Source organism: Bos indicus, chromosome 15 (genome assembly GCF_029378745.1).
Source record: "Bos indicus isolate NIAB-ARS_2022 breed Sahiwal x Tharparkar chromosome 15, NIAB-ARS_B.indTharparkar_mat_pri_1.0, whole genome shotgun sequence".
NCBI lineage: Eukaryota > Metazoa > Chordata > Mammalia > Artiodactyla > Bovidae > Bos > Bos indicus.
The window spans coordinates 83,848,213-83,875,353 of NC_091774.1; the positions used below are offsets into that span (position 1 = coordinate 83,848,213).

A 27,141-nucleotide genomic window follows, 5' to 3' on the forward strand; every position below is an offset into this window, starting at 1 on the left:
TTCATGGCAAATAGATGGGCAAACAGTGGAAACAGTGGCTGACTTTATTTTGGGGGGCTCCAAAATCACTGCAGATGGTGATTGCAGCCATGAAATTAAGACGCTTACTCCTTGGAAGGAAAGTTATGACCTACCTAGACAGCATATTAAAAAGCAGAGACATTACTTTGTCAACAAAGGTCCATCTAGTCAAGGCCATGGTTTTTCCAGTGGTCATGTATGGATGTGAGAGTTGGACTATAAAGAAAGCTGAGCACCGAAAAATTGATGCTTCTGAACTGTGGTGTTGGAGAAGACTCTTGAGAGTCCCTTGGACTGCAAGGAGATCCAACCAGTCCATCCTAAAGGACATCAGTCCTGGCTGTTCATTGAAAGGACTGATGTTGAAGCTGAAACTCCAATACTTTGGCCACCTGATGCAAAGAGCTGACTCATTTGAAAAGACTCTGCTGCTGGGAAAGATTGAGGGCAGGAGGAGAAGGGGACGACAGAGCATGAGATTGTTGGATGGCATCACCGACTCAATGGACATGGGTGTGGGTGGACTCCGGGAGTTAGTGATGGACAAGGAGGCCTGACGTGGGGTCGAAAAGAGTCGGACATGACTAGGCGACTGAACTGAACTGAAAATACCCTAAATGACATATCGACCAAAGGAAAATGTAAAAGTTTTGGGAAAGCCTGCAATATGTTTTTCTTTTGAATGAGGAGACTTTAGAGTCACAATGTAAGAAAGCTGGCCATGGGGCTAAAGGCAAAGTTACTGAGTTTATAATCCATTTTCAGGCTTTACAATAATCATAAAAGATCTTAGCACCTTTAAGACATACCTTTTGAGGTTTGGCAAAGAGTACTAGTGGCACTTAGGCAATTTCTGTGTAAAAGAAAAGTCAGTTTCTCTTTCTGAATGTTTTGCTCACTGGCTGTATCTTTCAGTAAATATTTATACCCCAAACCTGAATTTTAACTTCCAAAATGCCAAGATAAACTTTCCTGGATTATATCACAGTCATAACATTCAGGAGTTGCAGGCCATCTGCTCTCCAGGTATTTTAATGCCTCTGTAAGTCCTAATGGTTGCTTAACAAGGTTATTTGTACTTGTCAGTTAATTCAAGATGACTGCTCTTTTTCTTTCCACTTCCTCATCCACCTTTCCAGAACTTCTCTATTTTCGAGCTGGTACCTCCTACTTCTTTACGTGGTGGTGGTTAGTCGCTCAGTCATGTCCAACTCTTGCGACCCCATGGACTGTAGTCTGCCAGGCTCCTCTGTCCATGGGATTCCCCAGACAAGAATACTGGAGTGGGTCACCATTGCCTTCTCCAACTTCTTTATGTGTCTCTTCATAAACACTGTTTTAACTAAAACACTGCTTTAGCCCACACGTAATAGAGAGCTGATGCCAGGAATAACCTGAAAGCTAAACTCACCTCAGCCGGTCAATCAAAAAGTCATTCCAGTGTGTCGCTAAATATTCTCTCAATTTAATTTCCTTCTTTAGCTACTTACGTTTCTCATGAGTCAATGACTCAGCTACTCACCTTTTTCAGTATGTTTGTGGCCAAAATTATTCTTTGAGAAGACAGCAGGTGAAAGACGGGCTTTTCCTCAGAGATTCTAGCTGCTTTGCAGTGGATGTACATATGAAAAACACCCCAGGAGGGAGAAGATAACAAACGGAGGTGTGGAGAAGCCCTCACCGGAGGAGAAGCCCTCACTAGAGACACAGAGAGGCAGTTCCCAAGACAGCACATGGCCGGCCAGGCGCCAGGAGGCTGCGCATGCGCTGTCCCTCTCTCCCGCGCCCCGCTCTCGCGCAGGCGCAGGAGGGTCCAGGATCGCGTGATCAACGAGGCTGCCGTTGGAGCCTGCGCTGCCTGAGGAGCCTGAGGGCCGGCTGGATCCCGGGCCCCTTGATCTTTCCAGAATGCCGGCTTGGCGGGGTCTGGGGACCTGGCCCTGAGGGCGCAGCTAGCAGAGACCCGCCCCCAGAGCCGGGCCAGGACACTGGCGGGAGGACCCAGTCTGGACAACCGCTCCGAAGCAGGGTGACCTGCCGGCGCCGAGACCCCCGCCTTAGCCAGGGCCTGGGCCAGGGAGGGCGAAAGGACCGTGAGCAAGTAAAATGAGGGGTAATGATGTCGCTTTGCCTTTGAGCTTTGTTAAGTGTTAAAAGCCCTAAGGAAGGACGGAGACAGAATTCAGTGCCTCGCCATGCCCACCCCCTATTCTTGTCTCCTTCCCGTTGCCTGCAGAGGCTGGGACTCACCCCCGCTCTGCCACCCGCAGAACCAGTCTCTTTTTTTTCCTTTTAACTGTAGTTGGTTTATAATATTGTGTTGAGTTTCACGTGAACAAGATACTGCACTTCCATCCCTTTGCTGAAAAGTGAATCTTCGTTTATCTATTTTGTGTATAGTGTCATCTGTCTGGAATTCTGCACTCCTCACAACCTTCTTGCTCCTTTCCCCCTCTGGTAACCATGAGTTTCCCCCTTCCCCCATGTCTGTGAGTTTGTTTTGTAAATAAGTTGATTTGTACTATTTTTTTAAGATTCCCCTGAGAAGGGATATATATGTCTTTCAATATCTGACTTGCTTAACTTAGACCAATAATCTCTAGGGCTTCCATGTTGCTGAAGATGTATTATTATTTTTTATGGCTGAGTCCTGGTGTGCTGCAATTCATGGGGTCGCAAAGAGTTGGACACGACTGAGCGACTGAACTGAACTGAATATTCCCTTGCGCATATATATATATATATATATATATATACATATTTATGTATATATACGTGTGTATAACATCTTCTTTATCCATATCTTTGTTGATGAACACTTAGATTGTTTCCATGTCTTGGCTACTGTATATAGTGCTGCTATGAACATCCTTATGAATTAGTTTTTTCTCCAGATATATGCCAAGGAATGGGATTGCTGGATCATATGATATCTTGTTTTTAGTTTTTTAAGGGAAGTTCAGACTGTTCTCCATAGTGGCTGTACCAGTTTACATTTCCACCAACAGTGTAACAGGGCTCCCTCTGGAACTGGGTTTCTCCACACCCTCTCCAACATTTGTTATTTGTAGATTTTTTGATGATAGTCATTCTGACTGGAAGGAGGTGATTAATATCTCATTGTAGCTTATTTAATAAAGTCTGAGTCTCTTGATCACAGTGCAGGACTGGCCCTGGACAGACAGAAATTAATTCCTGGACTTCTGGGAGCTCACACTGACCTTGGGAACCAGTCCTGAAGATCAGAAGTTAAGACTACATGGTGATAGGAAGTATGCACAGAATGTTAGGGAATCAAGGAGAGGGATATCTTAACAGACTCATGAAGCAGAGGCTTCCCAGAGAATATTGCTGCCACCACTGTTAGGGCTCAAACTAAGGGAGTGGCCATGATGAGGCTGAGAAGGTGAGCAGAGAGCAATTCATGCAGGCCTTTATGAGCCCTGCCAAAGAATTTGAACTTTATTCTGAAGACCGTTAGGAGTTGCGGCCCTGCTAAAGGCACTGGAGATGGAGAAATGGTTTCTCCACATGAGCTCTCTGTGATTGTTCCCGAAGTTCTGTGTAGCACAAATTTAAGGGGTGAGGACGGGGTTGAGGATAATGGCTAGGGGCTTTCCTGTAGCTGCTTTTTGGCTTAGTGATGGATCACCAGAAGATAAAAATAAATAAATCATTAGTTTTCTTTTTATATTCTACTTTTAGTTTTTAACCACATGTAGAATTTTGTCTTTAATTTCTAACCTTCATGTATTACAGGAGTACATTGCAGCATTTCTTACTCTCTTCCTTCAGTCAGTTAAGCTGAGGATTTTTAACACACATGATTTTTTTCTTGGTATTTTAATGAATACTTCATTTGGAGTGGTTTTGGTAGGGGCCCGATGGCAGTTATAATGATGCTAAATGTTCTACTTCCCAAGTCACTCATGGTGCTTCCACTATAAACTGTGAAAAGACTTTTTTCTATACATAGAAAAAGGCTTACTATTTTTATTATCTTTCTTTTATCTAAAACGTGGCAAATAATAGCAGTCTAGATATGACTTTTCTTCATTACTCTATACATGAATTCTATAATTCTGTCTTTAATTTAAGCATGATAGAGTAATTGATCTTCATTGCCTATAGGCTTATACTCTTTAACATTTCTCAAAAGTGATGTTTTAATATATAAAGCTTAGTGGCTATAATTCAGCTATTAAAATACTATTTTCTCTATTTGCTCTCACAGTTCTTGTATTCTTACCTGGCTTTTTCTGTTTTTGTACTTTATAGAATTAAGAGACATTCAGGAAATCAAATTTAGAAACCGGAGTTTCATTAAAATAATCAATTCATGAGATTTTAAGGGTGCAGGGAATGACAGATCATTTAGTCAGACTCTTCTCTCATTTCTGGAAGGTCCAAGGAAAGTTTTGAGATCATCTGTTAGGTGATCACCTGAGTGGCTAAGTGACATAACTCATGTTTTTGACATAAGTATGCCATGTTAGAAGATATTAAGCAGTGTTATTCCAGATCCTCAAGTGGGTGAAATCTCAGAAGGAGATGCATTTAGCTAGGTTTTTAATGTTCATATAAGTAAGAAAGTGATTTAAGCACAAGGGGAAGCTGCAGGAATAACAGAGCATTTAGGATTGTGGAAACAACTTTAATAAGTTGTCTGATGGAAGAAAAATCCATCTTATAGAAATAAGAACTAGGTAGCAAATATATGTCAAGGAAAAAAAAGTCACAAGCCCATGATGAATTTAAGTCCAAGAATTTGGCTTTAAAAATGCAAACATGGCATTATGAGTTACATTGAATTGATTATGAATTGCAAATGAGCTATTAAAAGCTTGACTAAGATGCTGTAGTACTGGTCCTATTTCCTGCTGTTGCTGCTGCTAAGTCGCTTCAGTCGTGTCCAACTCTGTGTGACCCCATAGACCGCAGCCCACCAGGCTCCCCCGTCCCTGGGATTCTCCAGGCAAGAACACTGGAGTGGGGTGCCATTTCCTTCTCCAGTGCATGAAAGTAAGAAGTGAAAGTGAAGTCGCTCAGTCATGTCAGACTCTCAGCGACCCCATGGACTGTAGCCTACCAGGCTCCTCCGTCCATGGGTTTGTCCAGGCAAGAGTACTGGAGTGGGCAGCCATTGCGTTCTCCAGTCCTATTCCCTAGGTTTTCTTTATACTTCATAACCCAGAGAAGCTGTTCACTACTCAGAGAAAATATGTGTAATATTGTATATATCAACATTTTTTAGTCAAAGGGAAGCTTTTCAGTTCTGGAGACCTAACTCAAAACAGGTGAATGCAAATTCCTTCTAAAAAAGCAAGGAGAGAAGAAAGTGATTGCTTCAGAGTGTGGGAAAGTAATTGCAAAACAGTAAGAAAAGAAGTGACCTTAAGTGTTTTCTTTTGAGCAAAGCTTGTGTTTGTGTTTTGTACTGTTTTGTAGAAGTTTGCTAATAGAGATATCACCAGAGATTAGAGACACAATCATCTAGAGGAGATGCTGGTAGTATGGCTATATGTACGTGTTGTTCAAAAGTCTCTGAAGCAGATTCTCTTGTTATAGCGGTAAGTAAGACTTACTTTAACTAAATTCAAGATCATGCACTATTTCTATTTAGTAATGGTAAAGAATCTGCCTGTAATACAGAAGACCAAAATCTCAAGGATTTTGAGATCTAGCAGAGGATTTTCTCCCAGTCAAATCCAAAGAATCTTTGAAAATGATGTTGTTCTTCCAAATCTGATGCAGAGGAAACCTTGAAGTCTGAATCTAAATGCATAAGATTGTTATCCCCCAAAAGTGGGTTTTCTATGAAAAAATTTTTCTCTAAAACACAGCTTTAATATTAATCAGTTGCATTTAATTACTTCATAGATCACTTGCTTTACAAAGAAACAAAAGAGCTGAAACTATTCAACTTAAAACATTAAATAGCTTCCTATTAATATTAGGAATATTAGCTTTCTTTAATATTAATCAGTTGCATATGTGTTTCATAGATCACGTGCTTTGCAAAGAACTGAAACTACCAAACTTAAAACATTAAATAGCTTCCTATTAAAGTTTATATGAAAATGAAAGTGAAAATAATGTATCCTCTGACATTTTTAAAGAGTGATTAAAAATGTGATTTAGTATTTGAAATATTAAGTTTACATATAAATTCAGAAATTTACTGGTACATATTTCCTGGGATTATAATTGCCTTTTTACAAACTGAAGTTGAGTAATAATTCTCCCCGACCCTAACCTGTCCCCTATCCAACAGAAAGACCTCGGGCAAGTTAGTCTACTTTGGGTATCTTTGTATGTCTGTGTTGACTCTACCTCATCTCAGCATCTTGTGAAAAAGATCCATATCAAGTGTGCCTTGAATGAAAAGAAGTCCCCTCAGTATTCTCCTGACATGTCATTACTTGATAGAGAGGATAGCCAGCAGTAGAGTCAGATTGCCAACTTTCTTATGGGAGAATTCACCAGAATGCCTACTGAACAGCCTGATGCTCCAAGTATGGCTCATTCCTCTTGGGTAAACCTCAGTACTTCCTGGTTAGGGCCCTCTTTTTAGACTAACCAATCCAGGAATTTCATGGTTACGTGCATTTATATTTTACTACCATCTTTTGTAAAAACTTTGAATTTTTTTTATAGTTAACACTTATTGGAATTGTTATAAATTACATGGTTTCAATACTAATAGCATTCTCTTCCCATAGGCTGTCCAGATTATGACTGGCATCTTTTGTATTTTCATGTGGTATCTCCTATTGATTTTGTATATGGGACAAATTAAAGGAGTCTTTGGGACATATGAACCAATAACTTACAAAACAGGATGTTCTTTATGGGGAATTTTTGTGAGTAGAATACATTTTTTTATTTAATCGTTCAGTAAATAATGTTCATGCCACTAGTAGAACATAGGAAGAGTTTCTGAAGTTTTCAGGAGAGTTAAGTAACTAAATCCCATATTGATAATTCAAAGTCAGATCCCTTTTTTTTAAACAAATATTTATTGAGCACCTTTAACTTACCAGTGCTGTTAAAAGAGACATTGATATAGGACTGAATGCACAATGACAACCGTAGGCTGGATTGTCCTTGGATATGTTCACATATCCATACAATTACAGAATTGTAAGCATAGTCTCCATTTATGGCTACTTTCCATGTTGGGTCCTTGCCTTAGGGTCCTCACGCAATGAGTCTATATTCACACATTTTTAAAATCTGTCCTCACCTGCACTCTTCTGTGGTTTCCTATAGCCATAAAGTAAGAGGAAAGTCTGGAGAGCGTGACATCCTGGAAGTCAAGTAAACAAAGAATAGCAAAAGACCAAATGTATTAACTCTGTTATGTTGTCAAATCAGAGAAGGGCTGAGAACTGACCATTGGATTTAGCGATACGAAGGCCAATGGTAAGCTTGACAAATAGTTGCAGTGGAAGGTGGGGCAAAAGCCTAACTGGAACTGGTGTAAAGAATAATGAAAGGAGAGGAATTAGAGACAGTAAATACAGACAGTTTGTCTAAGGGTTTTGGTGTCATGTGGTGTAGAGTGATGCGGCTGTCGAGGGAACCTTGAGTCAGGAGAGGGTGAGCTTATTTGTTTCAGTACGTTGTTCCACGTCTTTTGTTGAAGGCACTGAACCAGAAGAAAGTGAGGATACATGAGATAAGTGATGGGGGAGATTATTAGAATCATGGACTTAGACGCAAGAAATGAATGCCTTTTAATACACAAATAGGAGCATGGATACTTCTCCTCTAGTAGCGGTTCTCAGCTAGAGGTGATGTTTCCCCTCAGAGGACATTTTGTGGTAACATTTTTAGTTTTCATAGCTAAGGGGTATACATCCAGTGGGCAAATCAAGGATGCTGCTGAACATCCTATAATGCAAAGGACAGCCCCCAACAAAGGATTATCCACCTTTAATGCAAATAGTTTCAAGGCAGGCAACAGGAAGGAAGGTAGAGGAACAGAGAAAATGGACAACTTTCAGGCCATTGGGTATTGGGAGCTTGTAGAACTGTCCTTCTGATGGCCTCAACTGTTTCAGTGAATTAGAAAGTAGGATCATGCTCTGAGAGTGTGAATGGAGAATGGGTTGGTTGCTTGATGTGAGAGAAAAGAATGAGGAAATGGTCACCTAGGAAAAATGAGAATGTGCATGGATTGTGGAAAAGTAGTGTGACTTTGATGAAGCATTAAAGACTCAAGCTTTTGGAACATGATTACACAGTGAGATGCATCAAGATGGTTATGTACATCTGTCTCAGGTCATGTTCAGCGCATGGGTGCAGGCATGTAATAAGAAGGAGAACTGTGTTTAATCAAGATTCTGGCCTATCCATACAACTGTGAAAAGAAAGGTGCAGAGGAGTTGAGAATGTAAAAAAGTGAGCGTTTTTAATAGCTGGTCATAGAATTTAAACTGGTAAAGGAGAGAATATAACAAAGAAGTAAGGGGCTCAGATTACAGATCCACATGGGGTCAGTGGATTAGTAGAATTGTAAAACTGCAGGTCATGAGTTGGTGGACAAAGTGGGATAATTAACATGGAGATTTGAAAGGTGTTACTATTCCCAGGTGGCGCTAGTGGTAAAGAATCCACCTGCCAATGTAAGAGATGTGGGTTGGATCACTGGGTTGGGAAGATCCCCTGGAGGAGGGCATGGCAACTCACTCCAGTATTCTTGGATTCTCCTGGAGAATCCCTATGGACAAAGGAGCCTAGTGGACTGCAGTCCATGGGGTCGCAAAGAGCTGGACACAACTGAGTGACTAAGCACGCCCAAAGAGTGACCAAGGTAGGGGATCAGTAGATGACTTCAACCAGAAGGGACAGTGGGTGATAGCATCTGATGACATCTGATTCAAAGCTGGAGGAGAGAGTATGGTTGGAAGGAACAAGGAACAAGGGAACCACTTACCGTGCTTAGAACCAGTGGTAGCGGGCAGTAGGAGATCAGACGCCACCATTTGCTAGGGCTGTAAAGGAGCAAGACGCCTTTAGGAGCCTCTGCTCTTGTATGTTGGCTTACAGATGTCCAAGCATTGCCTTGGAAAACAGTAGGAGAAAAATAGTGCATTTGCGGGTAAAATCCAGATAAATGATTGCTGTCCTTCAGTGTTTCTAATCATGTTATAAAAATATCATAGTTATCACTTACATTAAGTTATCTAAAATTTCAATTAAGTATAGTTTAATTCTAAATTTCTCATTTAGGTCATAAACTTTGAAAGGCCTTTTGTAAAGCTCATAGTTTGGTAATCCAGTTAGCACTAGTTTAAAATTCTCAAGGTGTTTTCACTTTGTATTCTGAACTAGTTGTTACCTGTACTTTGTCTTCTTGGAAATCTCAATTTTGCTACAGAATGAAGTGCTGAGTATGTACACTTAAGAGATCCTCCAGTAGTTAGTAAACCTCAAGTGTGGCCTTCCTGTATATGGGGTGTAGTATGAATACTTTTTCCCTACAAATTAGCCTTTAACTTAGATCTTTGTCAAAGCCATTAAAACAGAAAAGACAAAAGGAATATTTCAAAGGGATTGTGTAGCCCACTTTCAAACAATATGGCATAGCTTTACACTTCTGGGAAAGAGACAAAGTAGCCTGGTATGAAATAATGGAACTTCTTTTTATAAAATAAAGGCAAAAATAGGAATAACATCTGTTACCTTAATAATGGCTACAGTCTCAGTTAAGAGAGATATTTTGTACAAATACTAGTTGGAATATAGGTTCATGGACTGCTTTTCCACATCTGGATGTATACACAGTAATCATAATCAGTAGTAGCATTTCAGCCAGAAGTATAGCATTAGAAGTAAGAATTAGAAGTAAGAATCAGTAGTAGCATGTCAGCCAGAAGTACAGCATTAGAAGTGAGGATTGAATGAGTTTAGAGAGCATGTGCAGGTACAAGCAAATTTGGTCCCTGATTCAGGACTGCGTCTAAGTCATCCTTGGCATATTCTGCATCCACTGTCTGAATTATACACACTGTCCCCTATATGTTTCTATTGTTAGTGATCCTACTGTTATCTTCATTACTATAGATGTAAACCTGTCCTAACCCCTTCTACTGAAACTTCTTTATATTATTCTACTCTGACTAGTCTAAAAATAATTGACTTAGAAGAGGGAATTGTTTAAAATATATTTTAAGGTGATGAGCATTATCAATGAGTATTTATAAATATATGTTTTTATATTCAGTTTATCATTTCAGGAATCTCCATAATAAGAGCAACATGGTATCCGTCTCAACGCCAGGTAAGTTAAAATGTTCAGTGTACCCTAGAAACCACTTGTCACAAAGCTAAGTAGGTTTTAGTGAAAACATAGTGGGCATCTAAACAATAAAGGAATCTGCCCTGTCTGTAAAATAAAGGAAGGAGTTAAATGAAAACCTAGGAGCATGTAGTTTAATGTAGACAGATGTGCTGTATTAGAGTCATACTATATAAAGGTTTCTAAGGTTAAGTATAGAGCTCTTTTGTTTTTTTGGTTTGGTGTTATACCTTTTTTTAACCTTATATGAATTTTACTGTTAGCAAAAAATTTAATAGAACTCAACGAGTTTATAAATAGACATAATACTGTTGTAAAACTTCATTTTCCTAACTCTAATTTGGAAACACAACTGAACCTTGTAACAAAATAGAAAATCTGTTCAAAATAAAGATCCATCTATATTATAGGTAGAAAGATATTGGGAAGGAAAATAATCTTAGAATCTCAGAGCTAAAAGATACCTTAGAGGTGAATTAGTCTACTCTTGTGATTGTAGAGATAAAAAACTAATATCCAAAGATGTTGATGGATTTCCCTAAAGAATTAAAACCCTGGATTAAAATTAATTGAATCTATTTGGCCTGTTTCTCCAAGCAGTCATTTTCCATCTTTTTTCTCTTTTTGATGTGGAACTCCTTTTGTTCAAATAATATATTATAAGGCTTTCTTCCAAATGACTCAGAAAATTGTAAAATATAATATTTTTGAGCCCAAATGGAAGATTTATGCTTATTGGTATGAAGATGTTTTGATATTTACTCCAAATTAATCAGGTTTCATATAAACCAGAGAAGGGTTTCACGCTAATGGCAAGCGTACCAACACTTCTAAAGATTTAGAAGCGAGATTAAAGTTTTAACTAGATTGCTTTTTTCAGTAATACAAACTATTTAACAATATCATTTATTCTGAGTATAATAAATTTACTCTATGTCTTCTTTTTAGCTTACCTGTGCTATGCTTGTGAACATCTTATGCATGATTCTCGCAATTATTTCAATGATTCTAACAATAGTTGAGTTGTCTACTTTTAAGTCTGTGTCATACAGGAATTATGGACAAGCGGTAAGTGACCAATTCTGTGGGAACATCTTAATTTCAAAATTATTCTTTTCAGAGGTTTTAAAACCTTAGGAGGTAAAATAAAGCTTTAATTCATATCCATGAAATTCTTTGATTTAGTAGTAAGCTCTCGACTGAAAGTTTTAATTAAAAAGTTACTCTTAACATAATTTTTTGTACATACTAATAGGATGTTTGAATTCCTGACATACCCAATGAAAATTCAGTAAAAATTGTAAGACTTAAGTGACACACACACACACACACACACGTTAGGATGATTCTCTTAAAGAAAGAGAAGTATAATCCAAGACTTAAAACCTTTCCCAAAATCAGCAAAAGAATTCTGCTATTGATGCATATGGTTGGAATTGTATAAAGCTACTCATTTCTAGTTTAATGTAGATATTTTCATTTATAGCCTGTTTTTTGTATCTCACATGAATTTTACTTTAGGCCCTCAAATGCCAAATGTGCATGAATCTGCATTGTTTCCATTTAATTAACTGTCTAATCACATACTTTGTACTAGAGAAATAACCGTATTTCTAAGATAGTAACATTCTCCAATAAATATGAATATCTTTACTGATACTATAATAGATTTATTTCAGTTGTGTTGACTTTAGATTCAGAAGCACAGAGTATTAGTGCTGCAAAAGACTTTAGTAATAATTATAGCAATATTCCATTTAAAATGAGAACAGATTGGAGTGGAGCTCCTCTTTGTTACTTAACAACGGAACAAAACAAATAACAATTTGGAAACTTTAATTTAAGATAATCTGAGTAGAAGGGTCATTACAGATAAGGGATAAACTTCCTCCTCCCCTGTATACCCTCTCTCCATACCTGCAGTATATCATAAAGTAAGAATGGAGGAATCAGATGAAAGAATCCAAACATGGAATACAAAAGTCTAGAAGACAATAAGATAGTGAGAGGAGACACAGTAATAACTCCAAATAGATTGTCAGTCATGAATGATGTATTGATTTAAATAAGCATGCATTAGATTTCCCCTGTAAACTATAAGAAAATTTCCATTGGCCCTGGAAATCCAAATCTATAAATCTTCCATTCTAACTTCAGGGGCAGAGATTGGGGAGGAATAGAATTAGTAAGTATGGAATTGTTACAGGTTATTTCAACTTACCCCTCTTACTCATAAGCTTATAATCTTAGTTTAAGATACGGCATAGTTGCCAAGACTTAGAGAATCCACCTTCTATACTGGAGACCTGGGTTCGATCCCTGGGTTGGGAAGATTCCCTAGAGAAGGGAACGGCTACCCACTCCAGTATTCTGGCCTGGAGAATTCCATGGACTGTATAGTCCATTGGGTTGAAAAGAGTCGGACACAACTAAGCAACTTTCACTGACTAACTCACTCACTACCTTTTGCAAACAGTATTACAAACTGTTGTATATTGACTTTATCTGACATGAACTCAATACTAATGATCAGTTTCACAATCTCCCAAACATAAAAATTTCAATTTTATTTGCTGTAATTACACAAAATGAACTTAAACACAGTATCTTTTCCTAGAGGCATTATAGAATTATATACCTACATTTTCTATCTTTTTTTGCCTTTTCATACTGTTCATGGGGTTCTCAAGGCAAGAATACTGAAGTGGTTTGCCATTCCCTTCTCCAGTAGACCACATTGTGTCAGAACTCTCCACCATGACCCGCCCGTCCTGGGTGGCCCCACATGGCATGGCTTAGTTTCATTGAGTTAGACAAGGCTGTGGTTTCTGTGATCAGATTGGCTAGTTGTCTGTGATTGTGGTTTCAGTCTGTCTGCCCTCTGATCCCTCTCTCAGCGCCTGCCGTCTTACTTGGGCTTCTCTTACCTTGGATGTGGGGTATCTCTTCAAGGCTGCTCCAGCAAAGCCCAGCCACTGCTCCTTACCTTGGGGTGGGGGTAACTCCTCTCAGCTGCCACCCCTGACCTTGGATGTGAAGTAGCTTCTGTCGGCCGCTCCTGCACCGTCACAGCCGCCGATCCACAACACCCAGTTGTGGATGGGACTGGTGATAGAAGCAAGTTCCGATGCTGTAAAGAGCATAGGAACCTGGAATGTTAGGTCCACAAATCAAGGCAAATTGAAAGTGGTCAAACAGGAGATGGCAAGAGTGAACATCGACATTCTAGGAATCAGCAAACTAAGATGGACTGGAATGGGTGAACTTAACTCAGATGACCATTATATCTACTACTGTGGGCAGGAATCCCTTAGAAGAAATGGAGTAGCCATCATAGTCAATGAAAGAGTCCGAAATGCAGTACTTGGATGCAATCTCAAAAACAGCAGAATGATCTCTGTTCATTTCCAAGGAAAACCATTCAGTATCACGGTAATCCAAGTCTATGCCCCAACCAGTAACTCTGAAGAAGCTGAGTTGAACGGTTTTCTGAAGACCTACAAGACCTTTTAGAACTAACACCCAAAAAAGATGTCCTTTTCATTATAGGGGACTGGAATGCAAAAGTAGGAAGTCAAGAAAACACCTGGAGTAACAGGCAAATTCGGCCTTGGAGTACAGAGTGAAGCAGGGCAAAGGCTAATAGAGTTTTGCCAAAAGAACGCACTGATCATAGCAAACACCCTCTTCCAACAACACAAGAGAAGACTCTACACATGGACATCACCAGATGGTCAACACCGAAATCAGATTGATTATATTCTTTGCAGCCAAAGATGGAGAAGCTCTATACAGTCAGCAAAAACAAGACCAGGAGCTGACTGTGGCTCAGACCATGAACTCCTTATTGCCAAATTCAGACTTAAATTGAAGAAAGTAGGGAAAACCACTAGACCATTCAGGTATGACCTAAATCAAATCCCTTATGACTATACAGTGGAAGTGAGAAATAGATTTAAGGGACTAGATCTGATAGACAGAGTACCTGTTGAACTATGGATGGAGGTTCGTGACATTGTACAGGAGACAGGAATCAAGACCATCCCCCAGAAAAAGCAATGTGAAAAAGCAAAATGGCTGTCTGAGGAGGCCTTACAAATAGCTGTGAAAAGAAGGAAAGCGAAAAGCAAAGGAGAAAAGGAAAGATATAAACATCTGAATGCAGACTTCCAAAGAATAGCAAGGAGAGATAAGAAAGCCTTCCTCGGGGATCAATGCAAAGAAATAGAGGAAAACAATACAATGGGAAAGACTAGAGATCGCTTCAAGAAAATTAGAGATACCAAGGGAAAATTTCATGCAAAGATGGTCTCAATAAAGGACAGAAATAGTATGGACCTAACAGAAGCATAAGAGATTAAGAAGAGGTGGCAAGAATACACAGAACTATACAAAAAAGATCTTCACAACCCAGATAATCACGATGGTGTGATCACTCACACTCACCTAGAGCCAGACATCCTGGACTGTGAAGTCAAGTGGGCCTTAGGAAGCATCACTATGAACAAAGCTAGTGGAGGTGATGGAATTCCAGTTGAGCTATTTCAAATCCTAAAAGATGATGCCCTGAATGTGCTGCACTCAATATGCCAGAAAATTTGGAAAACTCAGCAGTGGCCACAGGACTGGAAAAGGTCAGTCTTCATTCCAGTCCCAAAGAAAGCAATGCCAAAGAATGCTCAAACTACTGCACAATTGCACTCATTTCACATGCTAGTAAAGTGATGCTTAAAATTCTGCAAGCCAGGCCTCAGCAATATGTGAACCGTGAACTTCCAGATGTTCAAGCTGGTTTAGAAAAGGCAGAGGAACCAGAGATCAAATTGCCAACATCCACTGGATCATTGAAAAAGCAAGAGAGTTCCAGAAAAAAACATCTGTTTCTGCTTTATTGACTATGCCAAAGCCTTTGACTGTGTGGATCACAATAAACTGTGGAAGATTCTGAAAGAAATCGGAATACCAGACCACCTGACCTGTCTCTTGAGAAATCTGTATGCAGGTCAGGAAGCAACAGTTAGAACTGGACATGGGACAACAGACTGTTTTCAAATAGGAAAAAGAGTATGTCAAGGCTGTACACTGTCACCCTGCTTATTTAACTTATATGCAGAGTACATCATGGGAAACGCTGGGCTGGAGGAAGCACAAGCTGGAATCAGGATTGTGGGGAGAAATATCAGTAACCTCAAATATGCAGATGACACCACCCTTATGCAGAAAGTGAAGAAGAACTAAAGAGCCTCTTGATGAAAGTGAAAGAGGAGAGTGAAAAAGTTGGCTTAAAGCTCAACATTCAGAACACAAAGATCATGGCATCCAGTCCCATCACTTCATGGCAAATAGATGGGGAAACAGTGGCTGACTTTATTTTGGGGGGCTCCAAAATCACTGCAGATGGTGACTGCAGCCATGAAATTAGAAGACGCTTACTCCTTGGAAGGAAAGTTATGACCTACCTAGACAGCATATTAAAAAGCAGAGACATTACTTTGCCAACAAAGGTTCATCTAGTCAAGGCTATGGTTTTTCCAGTGGTCATAAATGGATGTGAGAGTTGGACTGTGAAGAAAGCTGAGTGCCAAAGAATTGATGCTTTTGAACTGTGGTGTGGGAGAAGACTCTTGAGAGTCCCTTGGACTGCAAGGAGATCCAACCAGTCCATCCTAAAGGAAATCAGTCCTGGGTGTTCATTGGAAGAACTGATGCTGAAGCTGAAACTCCAATACTTTGGCCACCTGATGCAAAGAGCTGACTCATTTGAAAAGACCCTGATGCTGGGAAAGATTAAGGGCCAGAGGAGAAGGGGACGACAGAGCATGAGATGGTTGGATGGCGTCACCAACTCAATGGACATGGGTTTGGGTAGACTCCGGAAGTCAGTGATGGACAGGGAGGCCTGGCGTGCTGTGGTTCATGGAGTTTCAGTGAGTCGGACACGACTGAGCCACTGAACTGAACAGTTTCTAAGGCAGCCAATATTTCACAAGATTTTCTAAATGCCAGCTTTTCTAACATAAATCAGTGGCTTGACTAAATTCACAAACTCAACAAGTCATCAGTGTTCTCATGTAGGTTCAGCTGTCCCCAAAAGTTCATGTCTCTGAAAAATACTTCTCATACAATAAATCCAAAACCAATAAACTGCCTTTATTTAGACACTACCTTTCATACTTACTGTATGTAACCCCTTGAACAAGTTTAACTTCCCTGTTCCAAATGTGTAAGTGGAGAAAGTGCTATCACATATCTGTTAGTTAAGTGCTCTGTCTCCCCCAGATACCATGCCTGTTGTTCTAACATTCTAATGACTTTTCTAGTTGAATTTGTTTCTGTTGCCATCATCTCAAACTCTGCATACATAAAATAGAAAATATTTGCCTCTGAAAAAATACTGTATTGTAAGACTCCCTTATTTCGATATCCTAGTCTCAAAACCTTGAACTAAACCTCACCCTTAGCTTTACACTGTCTTCCCAGTTACCAACTACTGTGTATCATTTAGTTAAATTTTTACTAATTAAGGATCACTTGGTTGAGACAAGAAATACAACCCAAATTGACTTCCAGAAAAGGGGCACTTACTGACTTAAGCTGAATTTAGAGGCTTAAATCATATGCTGAGAACTCAAGTCATGCTTCCTGTTGTTTTTCTCAGATACACAACTTTCCACTTTTAGGAGAAGACTTTGTCTGAAATTAAGGAGTGAGGGCAAAATTACTTTCTATAGTCTTGCCAGCTAAAAGGTCACAAGTACTTTCCAGCTAAAATGCTATGACTATGTTTCTGTCAATAAAATTAAATGAGAATTCTTTACCTTGCTATTTCAAACCCACTACAACCTTTTCTTTATTTTCCTGTTAATATCATCTTGAATGAACACTTTACTTCTGTTAAACTTGTTTTATAATTTTCTCGAAAAATGTTATGTTCATTCTTGCATTCAGTTTTTTGCTCACATTATCAAACTGTAGGCCATATGATATATAGTTTGGGTTTATTTTTTAATGTCTCCATTTCTTAATTATTTTTGTCCCAATTTATGTTAAACAAAATAGGTTACAGAGAAACAAGTAAAGCTGCCTGGACTATTGCTTTCCTCCTTCAGTTTTCTTAGTCCTTATTTCAAATGTCCTACCTCTCTATGAAGCCTTCCTAGATGTGGATGACTTTAAGATGAGTCTCCTATCCCCTGTAATTACTGATCAAATTTTTAATCCATTTGACATCTTTAACCTTATCATATATAACCTTATATTATCCTTCTGTATTTTCTGCTGGAATATAAGCTGAGAAATCAGGAACTTTGTCATTTCATTCTTACCATCTAATGGCTACCAACCAATAACTTCTTGCATATAAAAGGTATTAAATAAACCCAGAAAAAGAGAAGGGGAAAGGTGAAGGAATTGAAGGAGAGAGAATTGTGATGTTATTTTATCTAGATCAGTATTTCATTCTTATCTTTTCACAGCCAGCACAAGCACTACGTTTATTTTCAGGCTTAGTACGAAATCATTCATCCTCATATGTAGTTGAAAGTATCTTTCCAGTAGCAACAAAAGGGATCTGCTGTATTTATCTCAGAAATCACAATCACCTTATACTTCTAAGTGAAGTGTTTTTTTTTTTTTTGAATTTACTCATTCTTCTATCTATGGGAAAGACTGAAGGCAGGAGGAGAAGGGGATGACAGAGGATGAGATGGTTGGATGGCATCACTGACTCGATGGACATGAGTTTGAGCAAGGTCTGGGAATTGTTGATGGACAGGGAAGCCTGGCATGCTGCAGTCCATGGGGTCGCAGAGTCAGACACGACTGAATAGCTGAACTGAACTGATTCTTCTGTTGGATACTCTAGCAATTTCTATGTGAGATTTTTACACATGTAAATTTAGTGTTTGTAATAATAGCTGTTTTAATGATGAGAATTGCTTGATGGTCAATAAAATCTCTCGGTAGTCTTTTTATCATTGGAGACATGAGCCAAATCTTGTTGACTGATGAGTTTGGATAGTGAGCTATACCAGAGACTGTAGTGAACAGAATGAGAGTGAAGAGTTGCAAGAATTGAGACGAGACTGCTGAGTGACGAAGATCAAGACTTAAAGCTGTAGATAACTAACTGGGGGGCGGGGGGTGAAAGCTAGAAAAGTGAAGTGGAGGCTACAGGAGTAGGAATGCCTGGGGAATCAAATAGTGAAGGAAGCTTATTTATTCTTGTTTCCCTCCTTTTCCTTGACTGTCATATTAGGAGCTCTTTCTAAGAACATCTCTGCACTTACTAAAGATAATAATACTAGTAACGTCACTGCATCCACTAGACTTTTCTGTGACTTGAGCAAAGCACCAATCTTCTTGTGCTTCCTGTCTGCTTCTTCAGGTTTGCCCAGATTCTTAGCTAAGAGAACTACATAAGGACTGAGCACTTTTCTGGTGCTGTGATCTGGCTCAAGACTGGTTCTCACTGCAGATCTCTGCCATCCCTACACATTTAAACATAGTTTTCAAGATCTTTCAGGTGTCTTAAAACTTTAAACTTGAAGGAGACAAGATGGCAGAAGAGAAGCAACTTGAGCTCACCTCCTCTCAAAAGCACACCAAAATCACAAAATTACAGCTGCACAACTATGGGCAAAAAACAGGCTGCTGCTGCTGAGTCGCTTCAGTCGTGTCCGACTCCATGCAGCCCCACAGACGGCAGCCCGCCAGGCTCCGCGTCCCTGGGATTCTCCAGGCAAGAAGACTGGAGTGGGCTGCCATTTCCTTCTCCAGTGCGTGAAAGTGAAAAGTGAAAGTGAAGTCGCTCAGTATACTCTGCATCCAAAGACATACAGAAAAAACCTCAACTAGACAGTAGGAGGGGCATACTCACAATGTAATCAGATCTCACACCTCCAAGGTGAGCAGCCCACAGACTGGAGAAAGTATCACAAGTTCTTCATAGGAGTCAGAGCTCTAAGCCTCACATCAGGCTAACCAGCCTAGGGGTTGCATCAGGAGGAGGAGCCCTCCGAGTGTTTGGCTTTCAAGCCCAGCAGGGGTGCTTTCAGGAGCTTCACAGGACTGGGGAAAACATACTCCACCCTTGGGGGGAACATGCAAGGCCTTGCAAGCACCAGGACCCGGAAGGAAAGCAATGACTTCATAGAGACCTGGGGCAGACCTACCTGCTGGTCTTAGAAGGTCTCCTAGGGAAGCAAGGAGTAGCTGTTCCCTCTGAGGTCATAAGAGTGGGTGGCAGACATCTCAGAGTATTCATCTGTATGAACTCTCCTTGAGGCAGACATCTTGCTTGGGTCTTTAGCACCAAGACCTGGCCCTGCTGAACAGCCTGTAGGCTCCAGTGTTGGCCCACCTCCAGCCAAACAGCTAAGTAGGCTGACACACAACCCCAGGCTTCCTAAAGACATTCTGAGCCCATAGCCCTTTGACACAGTCCTACACAGACAGCCAAAACTTAGCTCCACCAACCAGTGGGTAGATACCAATGCATCCTGCCAGGAAGGCTGCATGAGCCTGTAAACCAGCTTAACCCACCAAAGGGCAGACACCAGAAGCAAGGAAACTGATATGCAGATGTTACCACTCTAATGGCAGCAAGTGGAGAGAAACTAAAGAGCCTCCTGATGAGGGTGAAAGAGGAAGAGTGAAAAAGCTGGCTCAAAACTCAACATTCAAAAAACTAAGATCGTGGCATCCAGCCCCCATCATTTCATGGCAAATAGAAGGGGGAAAAGTGGAAGCAGTGACAGACTTGATTTTCTTGGTCTCCAAAATCATTGCAGATGGTGAATGCAGCTATGAAATTAAAAGACACTTGCTCTTGGGAAGGAAAACTATCACAAACCTAGGCAGTATATTAAAAAGCAGAGACATCACTTTGCTGACAGAGATCTGTATAGTTAAAGCTCTGGGTTTTCCAGTAGTCAGGTACAGATGTGCGAGTTGGACCATAAAGAACTTGAGAGTCCGTTGGACTGCACGGCAATCCAACCAGTCAATCCTAAAAGAAATCATCCCTGAATATTCATTGGAAGGACTGATGCTAAAGGTGAAGATCCAATACTTTGGCCACCTGATGCAAAGAGCCAGCTCTTTGGGAAGGGACCTTGTGGCTGGGAAAGATAGAAGGCACAAGGAAAAGGGGATGTCAGAGGATGAGATGGTTAGATGGCATCATAGGACTCAGTGAACGTAAATTTGAGCAAACTGGGAGATAGTAAGCATGGTATAGGGGGCGTGGCATGCTGCAGTCCCCGGGGTCACAGAGAGTCAGACACGACTTAGAGATTGAACAACAGCAAGAAAAAAACTTCGAAAAACACAGACGTGGCAGCTAAACAATATTCTGTTGAACAGCCAATAGATCACTGAAGAAATAAAAATACCTAAGAGACAAATGAAAACAAAATCATGATAATCCAAAAAACCTATGGAACAAAGCAAAAGTAGTTAAAGAGGGAAGCTCATAGTGATACAAAATTGCCTCAGGAAATGAGAAAAATCTCAAACAACTAACCTTATGCCTAAAGCAACTAGAGAAAGAAGAACAAATAAAAACCCAAGGTAGTAGAAGGGAGGAAATCATAAACATCAGAGCAGAAATAAATGAAGTAGAGACTAAGAAAGCAATAGAAAAGATCCATGAAATGCAAAGCTAGTTCTCTGAAAAATAAGCAAAATAATTGATAAAACTTTAGCCAGACACAACAAGAAAAAAAGGGAGAGGGCCCAAATCAACAAAATTAGCAAAAAAGAGAAGTTACAACTGATACCACAGACATACAGAGGCCCATAAGAGACTACTACAAGCAACTATATGCCAATAAAATGGACAACCAAGAAGAAATGGACAAATTCTTAGCAAGGCATAACCCCCCAAGACTGAAAGAAAAATAGAAAATATGAACAGACCAGTTAAAAGAACTGAAATTGATGCTGTGATTTAAAAACTTCCAATAAACAAGTCCAAGACCAGACGACTTCACAGGTGAATTCTAACATTTAGAGAAGAGTTAACACCTAGTCCTCTGAAACTATTACAAAAATTTCAGGGGAAGGAACACTTTCAAACTCATTCTATGAGACCATCATCACCCTGATACCAAAACCAGACAAAGATACCACAGAAGAAAAAATTACAGGCCAGTATGACTGATGAAAATAGATGCAAAAATCCCCAACAGACTAACAACTAGCAAAGCAAATCCAACAATACATTAAGCAGATCATACACACGATCAAGTGGAATTTGTCCCAGGGACGCAAGGATTTTTGAATATCTGCAAATCAATCAGTGAGACAGTACATTTAAAAAGTGAAGAGTAAAACAAAAATAGACTTACAGACATTAAAAACAGACTTAGAGTGCCAGAGTACCAAAGGCAGGAGGAGTGCAGGGTGAATCGGGAGTTCGGGACTGACGTATATTCACTACTACATATGAAGTAGGCAACAGGGACCTACTGTGTAGAATGGGTACCTGTACTCAATGTTTGTAATAATCTATACGGGAAAAGAATCTGAAAAATAATATGTATATATGTACACCACTTCCCAGATGGTGCTGGTGGTAAAGAATCTGCCTGCCAGTGCAGGAGATGCAAGACATAGGTTCAACCCCCAGGTCAGGAAGAGCCCCTAGAGTAGGAAATGGCAACTGGCTCCAGTATACTTGCCTGGAAAATTCCATGGACAGAGAAGCTTGGCAGGCTACAGTCCATGGAGCTGCATAGAGTCGGACACCTCTGAGCACACACATGTACATATATACGTATATACATATGTGTGTACATATATACATACATATGTGTGTACATATATACGTACATATGTGTGTATAATTGAGTCACTGCTGTACACCTGAAACTACCACAACATTGTGAATTAACTACACTTCAATCAAAATTTTTCTAAGTTTTTAAAAAGATAATAATGCAAAATGTCTATTTTCTGATTTCAGAAACTTGGGAGACAAATTTCACGTGTTTTACTGAGCTTCTACCCATTGGAAGTGTCGATGGCACTCACGTACTCAATCTTCGGCTGTGTTGGTTTGGTAAGTGTTTTATCTAACTCACTGGCAAAACTAGACATGTAATTTCTAGTAAGTACACTTTATGAGGAGATAAAGTGTTCTGATATGTTTGGTACTAATAAAAATATAATTTCACTTTCTATTTTTTTCTGTTTATAAAATTAGAAAAATAATACATGAAACAATATTAAAATAAAAATAAAACAAGATCAAACCAGTCAGTCCTAAAGGAAATCAGTTCTGAATACTCATTGGAAGGACTGATGCTGAATCTGAAGCTCCAGTAGTCTGGCCACCTGATGCAAAGAGGTGACATTATTCCTGATGCTAGGAAAGATCGAGGGCAGGAAGAGAAGAGGGTAACAGAGGAGGAGCTGGTTGGAGGGCAGCACTAACTCGGTGGACGTGAGTTTGAGCAACGGTGGTCGAGGACAGGGAGTCTGGCATGCTGCAGTCCATGGGGTCACAAAAAGTCAGACACAACTTAGCGACTAAACAACAACACAACAAATGGAGAAGCGTTTATTTTTTAAAACTTACTAAACCTTGGGTAAGAGCAGCGGATGTCTGTGACAGTTTAACTTGGGGCTGCTCTAATTCCTTCCAACTTGTCCCCTCAACTCCAGGTTCCATTTTGCAGAAATTTATCTGGGTGAGTCAGACTGTGAGGACCACTGCTGCATTGGCCTGGTTTTATTTGGAGTAGAGCAAAGGAATTTTTATGACTAAGGGTATTATTAAAACAATGGTGATCTCAGTTGCAAACAGTCTGGAAAAGCCAATCTAATGCCTGGCCTAACTAAGATTACAACACTATTGGGGCAAGAAATTGACAACCAGCCAGACCTGAAGATGCACACTTCAGTTCAGTTGCTCAGTCGTGTCCGACTCTTTGAGACCCCATGGACTGCAGCATGCCAGGCCTGCCTATCCATCATCAGCTTCCAGAGTTTACTCAAACTCATGTCCATTGAGTCAGTGATGCTATTCAACCATCTCATCCTCTGCCATCCCCTTCTCTTCCCACCTTCAATCTTTCCCAGCATCAGGATCTTTTCAAATGAGTCAGTTCTTTGCATCAGGTGGCCAAAGTATTGAAGTTTCGGCTTCAGCATCAGTCCTTCCAATGAATATTCAGGACTGACATCTTTCTGAAATGAAAAACCCAAGGGCAAATCTGAGTCAACAGAAAACAAAATCTGCAAACACGATAGAACAGTATAGATCATCCAGTCTGAAGAACTGAAAAAGAAAAATAAACAGCCTTAGAGATTTGTGGGGGACCCCATCTACTGCACTCACATATGCATAATAAGAATACCAGAAAGGAGGGAATGAGGGAAAAAAAATGAAAAATAATGGCCCAGAGTTCCCCACATTTGAGGAAAAACATTATTCTGTCCATCTAAGACACAGGTTCAATCCCTGGGTTGGGAAGATCCCCTGGAGAAGGAAATGGCAATCCATTCCAATATTCTTGCCTGGAGAACCCCATGGACAGAGAAGCCTGGGGGGCTCTAGGTCCTAGGATTACAGAGTCAGACACAACTGAAGCAACTTAGCATGCATCCATCTAAGAGGCTCAGTGGTCTCAGAATAAACACAAAGAGATGCACTCTTAGATTATTCAGAAATAAACTAATAAAAGAAAGTCTTGGAAGCAGCAAGAAAAAGTGACTTCATGTGCAGTTTAAGTGTAACCCATAATAAGATTAACCGCTAACTCATCAAAAACAATGGAGGCCTTAAAGTGGTAGGAAAGCATATTACAGTGCTGGAAGAAAAAAACAGTCAAGCATGAATTCTGTATCCTTTAAAACTATCCTTCAAAAATGACTGTGAAATAAAGACATGCAGATGAACAATGACTGTTAATGTGTGGCTGGCAGAACTTCCTTACAAGAAACATCACAGGAAGCTCTTTAGACTGAAAGGAAATAATACCAGGTGGAACTCAAATACACATGAAGAAATAGCATCAGTAAAGGTGATTATGCAGATAAGTATTTTAAAAATAGTCTAAATATGTCATTTGTTCTTTGTTAACTAACTTAAAAGACAATTGCATAAATCACATTGAGCTCACCCAATTAATCCAAGATAATGTCCTTATTTTAAGTTAACGTTTATTATCAACATTAATTCCATTTGTCCCAGCTACTCAGTTTTACTTAATAACATGAAAGCAGCCATGGACAGTGTTTAAAGGAACAGATATGGCTCTGTTTCGATCAAACTTTATAAAACAGATAATGGGTCAGATTTGGTTCATGTGCTGTAGTTTGCCAACTGTTGGTCTGTAAATATATTTTCTTTCTTTATATGAAATTTTAAAAGAGATAAGATTATAAAAGCAAGGATTCTAACACTGTATCATTGGTTACACAACATGCGCTCACGTCTGACACTTTGCGGCCCAGGGACTGTAGCCCTCCAGGCTTGTCTACCCATGGCATTCTCCAGGCAGGAATACTGAAGCGGCTTGTCATTTCCTTCTCCATGTCACATGTGTAGATGTAATACGTGTGGCAATAATAGCACAAAGGAAGGGGAAGGAATATAGCCACATTAGAACAAAGCTTCTGTATTTTACTGGAATTAAATTAGCATTCATCTGAAGCAGATTGTGATAAGGTAAAATGCACACTGTAACCCCTGACCAGTGACTAAGAAAATTCCCAAAATTGTAGTAAAATAAAATTAACAACGAAATTAAAATAATACATAGAAAGTATTTTATTTCAAAAAACAAGTAAAGGAGGATTATACAACACATGACACATATAGAAAACACACAGCAAGCAGTCAGGCATAAATGCGGCCCCTTCAGTTACAACATTAAAATAAGACTACAAGGAGATACTAACTACCTAACAGAATGACTGAATTTCAGAGGACAGATTTAAGTGATGGTAATGACCGTATAAATGCAATTTCGCACTCCTAGTTGGAGTATAAATTACTGCAACAACTTTGAAAATCTTTGGGGCATTATTTACTGAAGGTTAAGATATGCATACCCTATCAGTAACTTACTATGTACTCAACAGAAGTGTGTGTACACATGTAGCAAGATAAACGTCTAGGGGAAAAAAATAAACATGTATATCAGTATTATTCATAATGGTCAAGAAGTGCAGATGCATTCAGTGCGTGGTGAATATATTGAGAATAAAATTCTACATGTTAATTAAAATGAGGAATAACTACACTTAACAACACAGATCAACCTCATATAATAATCTTGACTATTAAAAGGTAAATGCAAAAGAATGCATACTTTTTTATTCTACTCACAGAATATTTGAAATTGGGCAAAACTAAATCTAAACTGTAATGTTTAGCAGGAGGGCTGGAAGCTATTGGTAAAATTAGAAAGAAAAGAAAGGATGGATTACCTGTAAGTGAAAAGGGCATTACTTTCAGAGGAAAGGAAAGGAATAATTGGGAATGTCACGACAGGGTGACTTCTGGAGTGCTGGCATTTGTTGATGTTGTAGAAGACCACGAATATTTTATTTTAAAAGTCTGGGAGTATACCAAAAGTTATTTGTGATTCAGTAGCAATTAAGAGAGTGGGTTGAGATAGAGATGAAACCAAAAGAGGACAAATGGCATTTTAACATTTTGTTCTATAAACATCACGATTGCTTGTATTTTTAAAAACTAAGTATTTACTACATGTATGATTTTAGGAATCATAATGTGATTTTCAATGCTAATTTTTTTTCAGTGTCGCAAAAAAGAAGATGCTCGTACAGCTGACACAGAGGAAGTTGAGGATGCTTTTTAGAAACCTTAGAAATGTGAGAATTTTCCTGGTGCTCTTACCTGATGTGGGCCCTAATGATATATCTGTGTAACAAAGCTGCTACAAAGTCCACAGATTTTGTGCAAAAGAAAATATGAAACAAGTTGAGTTTTCCTTTTCAGTACTCAAGAAAATTCTTTGCACATATTTTTGTAGGCTCCAATTGGAAAGCTTTTTCCCCAATTAAATATAATACTATCACAAGGAAAAATTTATTCTCTAGGTTACATAAATAGCTGTCAACTCTTCCTAATGGAGCTCTTGTAAGAGACCATTTAAAAGATTTGCGATTGTCTCAGACTTGGACCATGATAAGGTATAACTCTCACGGAAATTTTAGATAACTTAAGATTCTGATTCTATGAGTAAAGGGTACATTTCAGTCTGAGTTCTTCTACCTGAGCTAGCTAGCTACCTGAACAAAGTATAAATCAAAAGGCATCCAATTCAGCCGCTTCACTGACTGCTCCTCTCCTCATTAAAATTCCTTTCTGCCCTAAAAGTGTCTGCTGTCTTTCTTCCCTTTTGTTCCCCCTCGCTTCTTATTCTTTTCATTGCTCGGATCACCTGTTCAATTGCTCTTCAAAGTAACAGGCTGCTCTTCCATACTAAGAAATATTTCCCAAGGATCTGTTGTGACTTCAGTCATCCTTCCTTCAAATACGGAAACGAATTTCAGAAAGCCTTGCTCAGCAGTATCGATCACGCCAGTGTGTGTATGTAGCTCCCTTTTAAGTGCTGCTGGTTTTTATTTGTCCGTCTTCTACCTTGTCTCTCAAGAAGTTTCATCAATTGTTATCTAAGAACACAAATGAAGATTTTGTTGTTCTAAGAATTTTAGTGCTTATCTTACACACATTGAGTGACTACAATGTACCAACAAATATATTAAACTTTGTAGTATCAAAAATTAATGAGGTACCTCATCACAAAGAATTTTTAAGGAAGGAAACAAACAGT

General features: G+C 39.4%; 1 protein-coding gene across 3 annotated transcripts; it reads left to right on the forward strand.

Moving 5' to 3' along the window:
• The first annotated feature begins 1,834 nt into the window (after positions 1 to 1,834).
• Positions 1,835 to 26,703, forward strand: MS4A13 (membrane spanning 4-domains A13). 3 transcript variants are annotated; one of them, XM_019975879.2, is made up of 7 exons: positions 1,836 to 2,134; positions 5,470 to 5,591; positions 6,744 to 6,884; positions 10,253 to 10,309; positions 11,276 to 11,395; positions 22,296 to 22,391; positions 26,104 to 26,703. In XM_019975879.2, the coding sequence occupies exons 2-7, from the start codon at positions 5,535 to 5,537 to the stop codon at positions 26,161 to 26,163; spliced, it is 531 nt and encodes a 176-aa protein (XP_019831438.1). In that variant the 5' UTR covers positions 1,836 to 2,134; positions 5,470 to 5,534; the 3' UTR covers positions 26,164 to 26,703. The 3 variants fall into 3 exon arrangements, with proteins under 3 accessions (XP_019831439.1, XP_019831438.1, XP_070623622.1); XM_070767521.1 differs by having other exon boundaries at positions 1,836 to 2,122; XM_019975880.2 differs by lacking the exon at positions 6,744 to 6,884 and having other exon boundaries at positions 1,835 to 2,134.
• The last annotated feature ends 438 nt before the right edge of the window (positions 26,704 to 27,141 follow it).